The sequence below is a fragment of the Staurois parvus genome, unplaced genomic scaffold (genome assembly GCF_062004578.1).
Source record: "Staurois parvus isolate SC_StPar_1 unplaced genomic scaffold, SC_StPar_1.0 ptg000574l, whole genome shotgun sequence".
Classification (NCBI taxonomy): Eukaryota; Metazoa; Chordata; class Amphibia; order Anura; family Ranidae; genus Staurois; species Staurois parvus.
In genome coordinates this window covers 480,114-497,352 of record NW_028318370.1, presented here as the reverse complement: position 1 = coordinate 497,352, position 17,239 = coordinate 480,114, and the positions used below count along the sequence as shown (strand labels likewise).

The 17,239-nt window shown below is 42.9% G+C and overlaps 1 protein-coding gene across 3 annotated transcripts in view; it reads right to left on the bottom strand.

Annotated features, from left to right (window-relative positions):
* UMODL1 (uromodulin like 1) overlaps positions 1–17,239 on the bottom strand; it is a 133,256-nt gene that overhangs the window by 73,192 nt on the left and 42,825 nt on the right. The window contains exon 1 of one of the 3 annotated variants that reach the window (XM_089691886.1): positions 10,111–10,288. The exons of the other annotated variants lie outside the window; for them this stretch is intronic. Coding sequence (XP_089548012.1) covers positions 10,111–10,186 — 76 coding nt within the window. The 5' untranslated portion in view covers positions 10,187–10,288. Of the gene's footprint in view, positions 1–10,110; positions 10,289–17,239 lie in introns of those variants that run through there. 3 annotated transcript variants of the gene reach the window in all.

The following is a 17,239-nucleotide window of genomic DNA, read 5'->3' as shown; positions in this document are numbered from 1 at the left end:
TTACAAAAGTATCTCCTTGAGCCTTGATGTTCATGTGTCCACGGTAAGACAGACTGTCTACAAATGGAGAAAGTTTAGCACTGTTGCTACTCTCCCTAGGCGTGGTCGTCCTGTAAAAATGACTGCAAGAGCACAGCGCAGAATGCTGCATGAGGTAAAGAAGAATCCCAGAGTGTCAGCTAAAGACCTACAGAAATCTCTGGCACATGCTAACATTTTTGTTGACACATCTACAATAAGGAAAACATTAAACAAGAATGAGGTACATGGGAGGACACCACGGAGGAAGCCATTGCTGTCCAAAAAGAATATTGCAGCACGTTTGAAGTTTGCAAAAGAGCACCTGGATGTTCCACAGCACTACTGGCAAAATATACTGTGGACAGATGAAACCAAGATTGAGTTGTTTGGGAAGAACACACAACACTATGTGTGGAGAAAAAAAGGCACAGCACACCAACATCAAAACCTCATCCCCACTGTGAAACATGGCGGAGGGAGCATCATGGTTTGGGGCTGCTTTGTTGCCTCAGGGCCTGGACAGATTGTTGTCATTGATGGGAAAACGAATTCCAGAGTTTATCAAGACATTTTTCAGGAAAACGTACGACCATCTGTCCACCAACTGAAGCTCTGCAGAGGATGGGTGATGCAACAGGACAATGACCCAAAGCATACAAGTAATTCAACAAAACAATGGCTGCAACAGCACAGAATACGCCTTCTGGAGTGGCCCAGTCAGAGTCCTGACCTCAACCCCATTGAAATGCTGTGGCATGACCTTAAGAGAGCGATTCACACCAGACATCCCAAGAATATTGCTACACTGAAACAGTTTTGTGAAGAGGAGTGGTCCAAAATGACTCCAGATCGTTGTGCAGGTCTGATCTGCAACTACAGGAAACGTTTGGTTGAGGTTATTGCTGCCAAAGGAGGGTCAACCAGTTATTAAGTCCAAAGGTTCACATACTTTTTCCTCTCTGCACTGTGAATGTTTACATGTTATGTGCAATTAAACCATGGCAACATCTAATGTTTGTGTAGTATTATGTTCAGCAGACTGTGTTCTTCTATTGTTGTGACTTAGATGACGTTCAGAGCACATTTTATGCCCAATTCATGCAAAACTCCACGTAATCCCAAGGGGTTCACATACTTTTTCTTGCAACTGTATTTATAACAAAGCTTCTCATGACACTTGTGTCACAGAGCATTATGGGGGTTTTTTTTATAAATATTTATTAATTTTCAACCAAATACAAATCACAATCACCTTCTTCTATAAAAAAAACATCAAATCAATATATTCCAATTGACATAATTTATCTATATCCCACTTCCCCTGCCCTCCCTCACCCCCCCCCCCCCCGACTCCTTCATGGGGTTTAACCAGGGGCAGACTGACAACTCATGGGGCCCCCGGGCAATAGGGGATCATGGGGCCCGTGTCCTTGCCCAAACTCAAAAAAGCCTATGAAAAAGGTACCAGGGGCATCTCATGGGGCCCCCTACTGACCCCGGGCCCTCGGGCAGTGCCCGAGTTTCCAAATGCTCAGTCCACACCTGGGTTTAACTACTTCCCTACCAGGCCAATTCTGACACTTCTCTCCTGCATGTAAAAATCAGTACTTTTTAGCTAGAAAATTACTTAGAAACCCTAAACATTATATATATATTTTAGCAGAGGCACTAGAGAATAAAATTGGGTGTGGTGCAATTTTTTTATGTCACATGGTATTTGCGCAGCAGTTTTTCAAACACAATTCTTTTGGAAAAAATACACTTTAATGAATTTTATTGCGCACCAACACCATATAATACCTATTTTTTTGTTAAAATATAAAAGATGATGTTACGCCAAGTAAGTAGATACCTAACATGTCACGCTTTAAAATTATTTACCAGCAAACACAAATGCCCCCATGCTTGGGGATGGACTCTATGCAGGCTACAACCACATTAAGAATGTCCTGGAACATGCACACCTTGTTGCCCTCAATAGAACAGGGAAATCCAAATATACTGAATGAGGAAAGAACAAACGGAGGGTGCACAGGCCTACTGCATTACCATAAAAAATGTTTAATAAGAAATAAAGTAGGTGTTGTACTCACAAACGACAATAAAGTCAAGGCACGTCATAAAGAACAGCTGGGTCAACACCTCACTGAGTAACAGTCCGCAACAAGGGCGGACTGACCATTTGCGCATTCGGGCACTGCCCGAGAGCCCGGGGTCAGTAGGGGGCCCCATGAAATGCCCCTGGTACCTTTTATAGGCTTTTTTTGAGGACATAGGGGCCCAATGATCCCCTATTGCCCGCGGGCCCCATGAGTTGTCAGTTCGCCCCTGGTCCGCAATAGGGAGTGTAGACATCCAATAGGTTGACACGTTTCGAGGACTTGCCTCTTCCTCAGAGCCATCTGACCAAATGTCTGCTCCCTCTTTTATATCCTCACTACTAGTTGAACCAAAGGTCACATGGGCCGACCTGGACACTCCCCTATGCAGGGGGAGGGGTCACAGGGGCAATTGACATAGTATAAGTAAACACAAAAGATCTATAAAAATATATAAATATATATGTATAAATAACATCACTGAAACTGGTGACAATCATAAAATCATAAGAACCATAAGAAGTGTGCAAAAAAAAGAAATTAAAAATAAAAAAATTACACACATATATATATATAAATATATATATATATATATATATATTTATAAAAATCCTTCCCTGGTGATGCACTGCACCGCTCGCATTTAAATAAATGGATGGATGAACGACACTACGATGCTGCCTAGTGCTCTGCTTGCCATAGACAACCATGGGACGTGGATTTAATGAAGAGAGTAGATCTGGAACCCAGCAGTGACACTTATTAATTCACAGAAATGCAGTCCACAGGGTGTGTACTATTATTCTATTATAGTCATACGTGATTAAACTTAAGAATGTGTGGCAATGCAGTGCACCGAGGATGGATGTACATATGTGATACTATCTACGGGGACAAAGGAGATAAATCACTGGTATAAACATAAATGTAAAACATTGCAAAAAGCTTCTTAATATGGTTTGCAAAGTTTAAATAAAATAAAATGAAATAAGTATTGTCACAATATAATATAATATCTGGTAAAATTGGTATAATGTATGGTATAGGTGTGTATGCATAAACATGGAAGCATAAGAATTATAAAATATGCAAGAAATAAATTAAAAAAAAAAAAATGTGAAAAAAGATATATATAAGAGTTTTATATAAGAATTATACTGTATATGGATATCAAAGGTCTTATGGAACTAGCACCTGCATGATGAGAAAGCAGTGCCCAGAGAGAGCTCACTGGACACACACACACGTGTGTGTGTAACACGTCCATATGAGTAACTGTTTTCTTGTTAAAAAACATGTATATGTATGATTGAACAATTTTCTCTTCGTTGATGAGTAGAATGTTTTAACCGATAACAATATTGTGAACGAAAAAATCCATTTGAACAACAGTGAAAAATGTTGTCGTTTTGCATACAAACGACTGATTTTCTATGCGGTGGTAGGACGGTCGTACGAAAAAAATCTATCAAGCGCTATCACGCATCAGCGGAAACAGAAGATGACCCGGATGTTTATGTCCAAGGAATCTTCGTAAACACGAAACGAAAAATCCAAATGTTAAAAGTAGATTGTCCTAATGAGATAATTAAACCAGAATTCTGCATATTATATTTTATGTATCATTATTTATGTATATAGATCATGTAATAAACTATATTATACTCATTGCTGGTAATTGTTGTGTATATCGCTCGTTCTGGTCAGAAGGGCGTGGCTGCAAGGTCAGACGCACACTGCATCACTTCCACTTGTACGGAAGACGTCAACACTACATATTGCCCGACGAACGATTTTTTTAGATTTGTTAAAGTGGGCCACGATTTCGACCAACGAACTAATGTTTCTCGGTCGTCGAATGACCGATTGGTCGATTTTCTAATCGTGTATTCCCACCTGAAATCCCATACCAATATGCACCATCTCTGACATGAGACCAGGGCAGTGGGAGAGGGGGTAAGCACATATGCATAAATGAGTACACTCCAACAGATTTGTCAGAAACCTTTACTTTCCTTTCAGAATCCACATTTTCTATGGGACACTATACTACAAAATCCTCCCACAAATGCCGGCCATTGATTGCACACAAGATTTGTTCATTTGCACACACAAAAAAATTATTTTTCCTAACAAATTCATTCAAGACCATGATGCAAAAATCAATACACCCCAATGAAAGTCTTAGAAGCAAAGCTAAATTTTAGACTAGAAAATCCTAATTAACAAGAATTCAACTACAGGGGAGTCTAATTAATCATTAAACATATGTCCAGCAGACAGTTGATTATAAAAGGGCGCTACTTAACACAGAAAACCCCTCCCATTTCATGCTGTCAGCAATGGCACCACATGGAAGAGAAATGTCACAAGGCCTGAGAAAGAAAATCATTTTTTTACACAAGAAAGGTGAAGGCTACAAGAAGATCAGCAAAGCTTTGTTTAGCAGTCAGAATACTGTAGCAAATGTGATACAAAAATTTAACAAGATGGAACTGCAACCATCTCACAGAGACCTCCATGCCTTCCATGGAAGTTAACACCTCGACAGAAGCGTCTTCTGATGAGAAGGGTTGAAGGAATTCACCATGCAAGTTCACTGTATTTAGCTAAAGAAGCAGAAAGCCAAACTGAGGTGATTGTTTCCCGTGACAGAATACGGCGTACACTGCAGAGGAATGACATACATGGGTGTCGTCCACGTAGGAAGTCTCTCCTTAAAGCCCATGCATAAAAAATGCCACCTAGAATTTGCCAGGGCCCATGCTGAAAAAGAAGAAGACTACTGGGACTCTGTACTCTGGAGTGATGAGACCAAGATAAATGTTTTTAGAACTGATGGTTTCAAAACTGTATGGCATCACAAAGAAAAATGCATGGTGCCTAGAGTAAAACATGCAGTGTCCTTCTGTGGGGCTGCATGAGTGCTGCTGGTGTCAGGGAGCTGCATTTCATTGACGGTATCATGAATTCACAGATGTACTGCTCTATATTGAAAGAGATGCTCCCATCACTCCGTGCCCTTGGACATCGTGCATTTTTCAAACATGACGATGATCCAAAACACACATCTAAGGCCACTGTTGTATTTCTGAAGAAGAACACAGTGAAAGTGATTCAGTGGCCAAGTATGTCTCCTGATTTGAACCCAATCTAACACCTATGGGGAATTCTGAAGAGACAAGTTGAGCATCACTCTCCATCCAGCATCCAAGCTCTAAAAGAGGTCGTTCTTGAAGAATGGAAAAAAGATCGATGTTGCAATATGTTGCCAACTTTTTCATTCCATGCCTAGAAGACTTGGTGCTGTCCTTATAAATCATGGAGGTCATACAAAATACTAGATGTAGTAGTTTTTGTTGTGGGGTGGATTCATTTTGCATCAACTAATTTGAGTAAAACTGAAGATTTTTTTATCTAAATTATATTATTAACCTTACTTTCATGTAATGATCTAAAAGTCAGTTTTGTCAAAATTTTGGATATTGTTCCTGTGTTCATTGAGATATTAAAATCTTACTTTTCAAAAGGGGTGCATTGATTTATGCTGAGCACTGTATGTACCTTTTTTTCAGCTGTCTCCTTTTGGGAACATGTGGGGTCCAGCAATGGGTAGTCCTTACTCCTGTACTAAACCCGGCTCATATAATGGTGTGTAAGTGCTGGACAGGAGGTGAGTATTGAAGTGAAAGCTGTTCTTTGCCTACTTTAAGAGGCATTGGGCAAGTAGAGTTGGGCTTTAAAATGTACCTATTTATTTCAAGTTCAACTAGCCTTGGCCATAAAAATCCCAATAATTTCAAACCATTCTCTAGATAACCAACAGCACTTGTGGGCTTTTATGAATTCCCTGCATTTGAAATGAGGAAATCATCATGGTATTGTATGAGCACTGCTGTCACTTGTTTAAAGCATACTGGGCCCCGGTGCTGATAGTGATTTGCACCCTAAATTGGAACAAGGTGATCAGCGCTGAGAATACCCACCCTTTCAGTACTGACGCATTGGTCACATGGTCTCAGAGGAAGGCAGTAACATGAATCTTCTCTGTCAGAGGTCATATCACCAATGCTATGGCTCTGGTCACGTGACCAACCACCAGGGAGAGACAGGGGCACCAGATTCTGCACAAATGGTTTTAGCATTTATATTTACTCTGAATTAATTCAGTTAATTTTTTTCTCACAAGCTGAATTCTATATGGACAGAATGTAAACTGTTTTAGCTGGAAAACAATTTTTAAATACTGTACAGCCAGCTGCTACCTCCTAATACCTGTTTTTTTTTTTTAAAGACATAACGGCAATTTTTAATTGCAGAACCACACCGCAACTGTGAGCCAATCGTTTGGCTCATGAGTGCATTGCAGCTTCATTGATCTTAACCACATGCCGCCCAGCCACTGTAGAAATACGGCGGCAAGGCGGCACGGCTGGGCAAAACACCATTTTAAAACGTGTGTTTTTAAAACAGGTAGGGGGCGCGCGCGAGGCGCGCCGCCGCCCTACCTGTCCCGCCGATCACAGCCGCGGATGTCAGTCGCCGGGTCACAGCCGGTCATTACCGGCTGTGTCCCGGCGATCGGCGGCAATCGCTGACAGAGAGCATAGCTGCAGTAGCGGTGCTTTCTGTCAGCTCCCTGACAGCTCCAGGACACACTGATTGGGACAGAAGAGTTTCTTTCTCCCAATCAGCGGTGTTACCTGCAGTACACACCCCGCCCCCTAGTAAAACACTCCCCTCACACAGTTAACCCTTTCACTGAAAAATAAACTTAACCCCTTTCTCCCCAGTGCCATTAGTACAGTGTCAGTGTTTTGTTTTTTTTGCACTGATCACTGTATTGGTGTCACTGGGGATGTCAGTGACCCCAAGGCAGTACCCCCCAATGTCAGAATGTCCGCCGCAGTCTCGCCATAAGTCGCTGATCGCCGCCATAAGTCGCTGATCGCCACCATTATTAGTATTACAAAAAAACTAAAAATCCCAGTATCTTTCCCGCCATTTGTAAACGCTATAACTTTCACGTATACCAATTAATTTACACGTATTGGGTTTTTTTTTTAGCAAAGAAATGTCGCAGAATGCATTTTGGCAGAAATTTATGACTAAATTTGATTTTTACATTTTTTTTTACAGGACATGTTTTAGAGCAAAAAGTCCAAAATATTGTTTTTTTCCCTCAAAATTGTCAGCTTTTTTTTTTATAGCGCAAAAAATAAAAACCGCACAGGCGATCAAATACCACCGAAAGAAAGCTCAATTTGTGGGGAAAAAAAGGATGTAAATTTCATTTATGTACCGTTTTGCATGACCGCGCAATTGTCCGTTAAACTAGCGCAGCGCTCTATAGCAAAAAAATGGCGTAAATTGCAGTATCTATACCATAGTTTGTAGACGCTATAACTTTCACACAAAGCAATCAATATACACTTATTGGGATTTTTTTTTACCAAAAACATGGAGCAGAATACATTTTGGCCTAAATTTATAACTAACTTTGAGTTTACTATATATTTTTTATAGCTGAAAGTAAAAAATATAGTTTTTCTTCAAAATGTTTGACATTTTTTTGTTTATAGCGTGAAAAATAAAAAGCGCACAGGTGATCAAATACCACCGAAAGAAAGCTCTATTTGTGTGAAAAAAGGGACGTAAATTTCGTTTGGGTGCAGCATTGCATGACTGCGCAATTATCAGTTGAATTAGTGCAGCGCCGAGTAGCAAAAAGAGGCCTGGTCATTAAGGGGGGTAAATCCTCAGGAGGTCAAGTGGTTAATAGGCATGTTTGACAGGCTGTGCCGCCTGTCAAATTCTGCAGCCCATGTTAAAATTTCCATCGCCCTGCAGCAAAGCATTATGGCTGTGAAATGTTTACAGCGCTGTGTAGCTGTATAGTTAGAACTGTCTTGGGCAGCCAGGGTGGCAGTAAAACTGTGGCTCAGCCGTCTCTTTTTCCAACACCCCCCCAGCCATCTGTAAGCAGGTTGCTTATGGTAGCCTAGGTAGGTGCCGCCCCAGACAGGAGGGTTATGGGTAATGTTATTTCCTGGGTTTTTCTTTGGTGGGCTTTCTTCAGTCTGATTGTCCTGTGCCTATAAAAGGGGAGAGTGATCTGGATTCTGGCCCTGTTGGGAGTCCTGCGCTGGGAAGAGTTCCCAAATTCCTGGGGTCCTTGGTCTGTGAGCTGCATATCACCGATGATGGTGTCTGAGGTTGCTTATCATCTGAAGCCTTCCATTATGTAGGGGGACTGCTGGAACCTGTAGCTGACTCAGAAGATACCAGCTGCTGGATTCTGCCAACCATGGACTGTGCCACAAATGGACTCTACCTATGCAGGTACGCCAGAGAAGCACACAAGCCTGAGCTAGGGATGAGACCATGGGGAAAGAACTGTGTTGTACTCTGAACTATGTAATGTTCAGAACCTTTTCAGTAAAGCTTTCAAACATTGCCTTCTGCCCGGCCTGAAGTTACTGAAGGAGTGTATGCAAGTTACCGGAACACACAGGCTCCAGTGTCACTAGGCATATTGGGGTGTGAAGACAGCAAGTGGTTACCAAGGGTAATGGAAGCCATCATTCAGCTCAAGCAGCCTATTGTTAAGGGTGTACTTGTGATAGGTGGAACAGAGAGAGACATTGTTGGCACTCTCTCCACAAGCGGTCTGTCTCTCATGGCAACCGGAACAGAATGGTGCCGCAGAAGTCCCTAGACTGTACAGAGGTACAGTAGAGCAAGAGTTAAGTGAGTGTACGTATGGAGGCTGCGCTAGGTGCCCGGCGGGGTTCCATTCTGCTACTGGGAGTGAGATACGCTGGATGGGTGGAGTGTACATAGGCTCACCGTGTCCCTCCTAAATGCAACAGCTACAGCTAAGGCACACCTTAGCTGTAGCTAAGGAAAACCTTAGCTACAGGTAAGGTGCGCCTTGACACAGGAACGAGAGCAGTAAAAACAGTTTAGTGGTTCCAGTGTACACGCTTCACAACACAAAGCAAAGGTGCCCCATGTGTAAGGCAGTCATCTTGTTTAAGGTGCCTAGCATAGGCCAGAAGAACCACCCCGGGGTATGCCTCCTGTGTAAGCCCATACTTGACGACCAAAGAAGAGGGGAACATGGGAGGAGGTACCAATAGTGTGCCCTACACGACGGTGAAAGAGCATCCTACATGCCTTGGATCTAACAGCGAGATCTCTATGCCATATTTCCCAACTATTTTGGGTGTTCCTGTTAACCTTTCTGAGTTCCTCCTGTTACATTCCTTATAATATAATACAAATAAAGAATCTGGTAGGCATGGTGGCAACCCATAATGAGTAGAGAGGGTGTGCAAAGCATAGATCTCGAAGACAGTCTTTAGAAAGAATTTTGGGATTGTCAGGCGGTTTAACTCATCAGCACAGGTATACTCAACCAGGGTTCCTCCAAAGGTTGTTAGGGGTTCCTTGATCTGTGGCTGGTTGACCTCCCATCTGATGGTGCTGATTCCGCTGTCAACTCCACTTGGCAAAGTCAGCTGCATTACTCTAATTATCTTTTTAGCTGTCTGTAAGGATGGCATTCTGGACACCACTGAAAGGGGATGCATTTTTCCCACTGGCCACCAATGTAGGGGGTATTTTATCCACTGACCCCCAATAAATCCAAAAATTATTTCAAGGGCACCTCTGTGACAAAGAAGTTGAGAAAGGCTGCTATACCAAAAACCCTAATATCTGTATTGGTTGGACTGACCCTTTAAAAAAATGACTGGACAGTACAAGGAGAAAATGTTGTTTAGTACAGTAACCCCACAAGTTGATCCCAATTCCTCCTTCACCTATCAGACCCCAACAAAGTGAATTCTGGTTATCATGGGCTATGTGTTTTGCACCCCATTAATACCCGGTGTACCGTCTTATTGAATAAACCCATATGTCCCCACTGACCTCAGCTCCCTTCATTTCTCTATAGATACAAAGTAACAAGTGATGTGACACTTACTGAGCATCTGTCCACTTCCCAGAGCCGTGGCCAGGCCAAGAACGACCGCCAGGAATAGAATATCCTTTCTGTCCATAGTCCTGACCAACAGATCCAACGCAAAAATCAGTCAACCTGAGAAAATATTTTTTAAAAATAATCTTATACTGTCCCTGGAATCGCAGCTTTGTTTTTCTCGTCTTGTGATATGAGAAGACTGGATAGAGCAGAGGAGATCCGTTGGGTATTCTCTGCTGCCTCATTAATTTCTTCTAAAGAGCCAAACCCCTCCTGTGACACATCTGAGCCTCTGCACAGCGCCGTAATTACAGCAAAGCAGCAAAGTCATACCTGGCCAATGTGACTTTATCTTCCAGCAAGGAGAGCTGCAACCGGCAAATATAATAGTCAGCTAGGTCAAGTCACACCAAATGTCAGGGGTCACCGTGTTTTTTACCTCTCTTCGTCACCATGCATGATATACAAATCTACCTTCATCCCTCTCATTCACATGAAACACGACCCATCCATCTTCTTGGCAGAGTTACCAGACATATTTTTTAGGAGAGTCCTGATATGTTCCTATATGTAAAATTGAATATACAATATTTGTATTTTACCATTTCTAAAAGTTTGACAATTTCTACATATGGACACTACATTGTACCACATCTTTTATTATATAGTACAGACTGGTTATATATCTATTTTGTTTTGTACATACAGTAGGGATCGAAAGTTTGGGCGCCCCAGCTAAAAATTTGTATTAATGTGCATAAAGAAGCCAAGGAAAGATGGAAAAATCTCCAAAAGGCATCAAATTACAGATTAGACATTCTTATAATATGTCAACAAAAGTTAGATTTTATTTCCATCATTTACACTTTCAAAATAACAGAAAACAAAAAAATGGCGTCTGCAAAAGTTTGGGCACCCTGCAGAATTTATAGCATGCACTGCCCCCTTTGCCAAGCTGAGACCTGCCAGTGTCATGTATTGTTCTCAATCATCGTCTGGGAAGACCAGGTGATGTCAATCTCAAAGGTTTTAAATGCCCAGACTCATCTGACCTTGCCCCAACAATCAGCACCATGGGTTCTTCTAAGCAGTTGTCTAGAAAACTGAAACTGAAAATAGTTGACGCTCGCAAAGCTGGAGAAGGCTATAAGAAGATAGCAAAGCGTTTTCAAATGTCAATATCCTCTGTTTGGAATGTAATTAAGAAATGGCAGTCATCAGGAACAGTGGAAGTTAAAGCAAGATCTGGAAGACCAAGAAAAATATCAGACAGAACAGCTCGCAGGATTGTGAGAAAAACAATTCAAAACCCACGTTTGACTGCACGATCCCTCCAGAAAGATCTGGCAGACACTGGAGTTGTGGTACACTATTCCACTATAAAGAGATACTTGTACAAAGATGGTCTTCATGGAAGAGTCATCAGAAGAAAACCTCTTCTACGTCCTCACCACAAAAATCATCGCTTGAACTTTGCAAATGAACATATAGACAAGCCTGATGCATTTTGGAAACAAGTTCTGTGGACCGATGAGGTTAAAATTGAACTTTTTGGCTGGAATGAGCAAAGGTACGTTTGGAGAAGGGGCACAGAATTTAATGAAAAGAACCTCTGTCCAACTGTTAAGCATGGGGTTGGATCAATCATGCTTTGGGGTTGTGTTGCAGCCAGTGGCACAGGGAACATCTCACGAGTAGAAGGAAAAATGGATTCAATAAAATTTCAGCAAATTTTGGATGGTAACTTGATGCCATCTGTAAAAAGCTGAAGTTAAAGAGAGGATGGCTTCTACAAATGGATAATGATCCTAAACACACCTCGAAATCCACGGGGGATTACATCAAGAGGCGTAAACTGAAGGTTTTGCCATGGCCTTCACAATCTCCTGACCTCAACATAATTGAAAATCTATGGATAGACCTTAAAAGAGCAGTGCGTGACAGACAGCCCAGAAATCTCAAAGAACTGGAAGACTTTTGTAAGGAAGAATGGGCAAAGATACCTCAAACAAGAATTGAAAGACTCTTGGCTGGCTACAAAAAGCGTTTACAAGCTGTGATACTTGCCAAAGGGGGCAGTACAAGATATTAACTCTGCAGGGTGCCCAAACTTTTGCAGACGCCATTTTTTTGTTTTCTGTTATTTTGAGAGTGTAAATGATGGAAATAAAATCTAACTTTTGTTGACATATTATAAGAATGTCTAATCTGTAATTTGATGCCTTTTGGAGATTTTTCCATCTTTTCTTGGCTTCTTTATGGACATTAATACAAATTTTTAGCTGGGGTGCCCAAAATTTCATACCAAAAGGGGAAGTTCCACTTGTTTACATCCACTGTCATATTTGGCACTTTTTGGGGAGAAGTGAGTACCTAGATTTGACAGTGTATCACCCCTCTAGATAGCCAGGAGGCGCTAATGTTCAATTTTTAGTAAGGAGGGCTGAGTAGCAGCCTGGGTGTAATAGTTTGCAAGGTTAAATTCGGGTCAGGGCTGAGAGGCTCTGCAGGTCAATTTCCTGATACCTCCCCCTGCTCTAGAGTCTTGGAGAATATAATAGAAGCAATGGACAGGGTTGAGGAGGAGGTGGCCTGCACACTTAGGGGACCCTGGCCAATCCCCAAGCAGGAGGCTTGGCATGGAGCCAAGGCAGCCTTTAAATGTGTTAGAGCCTGCCCAGCAGCAGGAGAATTCGGGTGGAAGATGAAGTGAGACGGCTGAGGTGCAGGAGCCTGGGAGGGGGCCTAGTTGGGAAGGGGCCCATCTCCAGGCAGTGATGCTGGAAAGGTGGAAACCTCAGACCTCCTCGGCCCCCAAAGCAAGGACCACCTGTGGAGCAGGGAAGAGCCAGCCCAGCGGAAGGCCCGAAAGCAGCTACCAACCCATCAGCTCATAGAAAAAGGACTGAGTAATCCTACACCCCCTGGGCCAGTTAAAGGGGAAAGGAATACTCTGGTAGAGAACCTGATTAGCTCCTTACCCGGGACTGTTTATCAAAGAGGCAGGCACTGGATCTCTTTGCTAAGAGATTCCTATAGAGAGATAGATTCCTACAGGAGGATTATCTGGGGTCTGGGGTGGTACACCAGGAGAGGCTGGAGAGCTCTCCAAGAAGAGATTTTGCTGTGTTAAGTCTTGTACATAGTTCAGGTAGCTGTCCTCACTTGCAGTTCCCTTAGGCATCCCATACACCCCTTACCCCATCCAAGTTAATACACCCCTAATAAAATAAAAAAAAAGAAACCAAAGCTCATGAACTGGTTACTATCTCCTGGATGCAAGACTGTGAGGAATACGTGTTGCCTGGCTGTGCAGGACTAGTGGGATGCAAAACTTCATCCACTTCTAAGGGGGCAGTGATACAACAGGTAGCCGTCACACTTTGGGTCAGATCACCTTGGCAATCTGTGACGAAGCTCGACTCCCTCCTCCTTCCCCAGGTTGCCTTCTGGGACACATCACAGGTCTCAAAAGACTGTGGGACCATTCGCAAAGTGCAGCACGGCTCACGCATTCAAAGTAGAAAACCCACTGAGAAGCTGGAAAGGCTTTACCCATGATGCCGGCACCTGAAGCTAGGGTTGCCCCCTCATCCCTTTAAAACTGAACACATATTAATGACACAGGTTCTGTGGCTGATTAACCCCCCTGGTGGTATTCCTGAGTGTAGCTCGGGGTAAAGTTGCAGTACCAAAACCGATAACCCCGAGCTACACTCGGGAATACCTTGCAGCCGGCATCTGTCTTCCGGGTTCTGTTCCCTGCGACGTCGGGACATACGGGGGACAGAATGGCGGGAAATTAAAAAATGTCAAGAAGTGACATTCACTAAATACACTAAAATCACATAGTATTCCATTACTGTATCAACCCATTTCACATACATTTTGTCCCGAGTGCTTTGTCCTGCGCCCTGCCTGCATTTTGACTGTTCTTTCTGCCTGGAAACTGACAAATGTCCATGGCGTCCAAAAAGTGTCTTTACGTCAAAAGCGGTTTTAGATCAGCTAGAGAACAGCGATAGTAAATCAGAACCACTTGCAGAATTGAGTGATAATGATTTGTGGGGGAAATTCGGCATCAGACACTGAAAACGATTTTGCGACTTTGCTCCATGATGTGCGAACTTGGCGCTATATTTCAAATTTCAGTGTTTTTGGTTTGATTATATTATTGAATTAAATTTATTATTATTAATTTATTATTTTTTATGATTATTTATTAAATTATAATTTATGATTTCGTGATTCAAATTTTATCATATCCGGGATGTTTACTAGACTCTTGTTCGGACAGATTTCAGTGAGTTATTCCTAAAAATTACAGCCTACAATAACAAAACAACATATTTCCATGCAAAAAAAAAGTACCGCTTTGAGCACAGAAATACTGACATAATCAGACAACTAGGGAGGCTACGGTGGTAATTAAACTCATTTAGTGCCTTATCTGAAATAAATTATCCTCAGAAGCTGTGTAATTTTTATGTGTTTGGGTTTAAAGGGATGAGGTAGCAACCCTACCTTAAGCCAATTGAAGAATTGGCTCGGGTGAGCTCATTGCTGGATCCCTGGACAGGTAAGCGTCCTTATATTAAAAGTCAGCAGCTACAGCATTGGTAGCTACTGACTATTTTTTTGGGGGGAGCCTGGAGCTCCTCTTTAAGAGTATGCCTGTGGGTGGCCCATGTTTTCATGCACAGGGATGCAAAGGTGTTCTGTGCACCTGTGTGCAGGCAGTCCCATTCCGTCAATTTGTATGCAGCAGCTTCATATGCAGAGCCACTGCCCCCAATTTGACAGTTGGGTGGGTGCGTTTGCATTCAAGGACCTGCACCCACAAGGGTGTCAAACTGGGAGCAGCGTCTGTGTCTGTGCAGCACCTGTGTCCCAACCAGGGGCGGACTGACAAATTAAGGGGCCCCTGGGCAATAGGGGATCATGGGGCCCCTGTGTCCTTGCCCAAACTCAAAAAAACCTATGAAAAAGGTACCAGGATCATCTCATGGGGCCCCCTACTGACCCTGGGCCCTCGGGCAGTGCCCGAGTTTCCAAATGGTCAGTCCGATCCTGGTCCCAACTGACATGAATGGGACTGCCCGCATGAAAATCCTGTGCATCCCTGAAACACAGTCCCTGTACTGGTGTATACTTAAAGCGGAGCTCCACCCAAAAGTGGAAGTTCCGCTTTAAGGACTGCCTCCCCACTCCCCATTAAGGATTGGCACCTTTGGGGGGTGGGGGGGAGCAGGTACCCAAATTTGACAGGTACCCGCTCCAACTTCCGGTCCGATCACCTAGGCGATCGGAAACGGAAGATGTCCTCCCTCCCTCCCTCCCTGTAGTCTTTTGGGACACATGACAGGTCCCAGAAGACTACCAGAAGGACCATTCATGAAGCGCAGCACTACTCGCACATGCGCAGTGGGCAACTGGCTGTGAAGCCGCAAGCTATCACAGCCGGGTGCCCACACTGAAGATGCCGGCACCTGGAATACAGGACGGCCGGTAAAACGAGCTGCAGGGGACACACTGCGGGACCGAGGGACAGGTAAGTGACTGTTTTTTAAAAGTCAGCAGCTACAGTTTTTGTAGCTGCTGACTTTAGTTTTTGACAGGGTGAGCGGAACTCCATTTTAAGTACGCCCTTGTGAACGAGGCTTTAGGCTATGTTCACACCTATACAGTTTGCATTTGACCCATTTCTGCATTGCGTTTTGCACCTGCATTTTTGACATGTTTTAGATGCGTTTTGCGTTTTTTTTTTTTGTTTGGCAAAAACGCAGCAAAAACGCACTACATGCTTTTCTGCAGTGTTTCTATTGAAGTCCATAGAACCAAAAACAGAACTTTTTGTGTTCATCAAAGTCCCTGACCCTTTCCAAAAAACGCATCGGGTGAAAATGCGGAGATGTGAACGTGTCCCATAGGAAACCATGTTAAATGGACTGTAGTGCGTTTTTACAAAACGCTGCAGAAAATGCTTAGGTGTGAACCTAGGTATTAATCAGTCTGAGGCAGGGGCGGACTGACCATTTGGAAACTCGGACACTGCCCAAGGGCCCGGTGTCAGTAGGGGGCCCCATGAGATGCCCCTGGTACCTTTTTCACAGGCTTTTTTTTTTGGGCAAGGACACAGGGGCCCCATGATCCCCTATTGCCCGGGGGCCCCATAAGTTGTCAGTCCGCCCCTGCATGTAACATAAAAAAATTGCACCACCCACCATTTTATTCTCTAGTGCCTCTGCTAAAATATATATATAATGTTTGGGGTTTCTAAGTAATTTTCTAGCTAAAAAGTACTGATTTTTACATGCAGGAGAGAAGTGTCAGAATTGGCCTGGTAGGGAAGTAATTAAACCCCATAATGCTCTGTGACACAAGTGTCATGAGAAGCTTTGTTATAAATATATATTTTGTAAACAAGAATTTTATATATGTAGTAAAAAAATGTTTACAAAACTTTTACACTTTTAAAAAAGTAATATTAAAGGGCTGTCCCAGAACAATTGTTCCCACTTTCCTTTGTGGTTTTCTGGGCAGGAAGTTAGGATGAATCTCCCCCAGTAGGGACACAGACCACTGAGGCTTTGACCCTTCCCTACTCCGTCCAACTAAAGAGAACCTTGAGTGGGAGTTCTGTTTAATCCGTGTTCTTTTTTATCCTCATACAAATCAATTTTAACATTTTCCCTTAAATTCTTTTCTCCTTACAGGCAACATGGTCTCCCCTGTAAGTTATCATGTCTGTGAATGGACAGTGACTCAAAACGTCTCCAAGGTGGTCCCTTCCAAGAAGCCACGTGTTGAGAAATCCCTGTGTATGGGATGGATTCCATGGAAGTTGTGTTGCAATACTTATTATGTGACAGAGTATCGGACAATATGGGTGCCTGACACCATGACCATTAATGATTGCTGCGAAGGGTACGAGTTTGTGGGCCATTATTGCGCCATGTGTAAGCTATATTACGTTCTTTCATTAATATTTTTTTAATAAAGATCTTTAACTGGGTTTCACATTTTAAGATCTGAATTTCTATGTTACAGCTCCAAAAAGTCCGAAGCTAATAAACTCCAGGCCCGGTGTCTGTTCATGTCAGTTGGGACCAGGAGCGGACTGACCATTTGG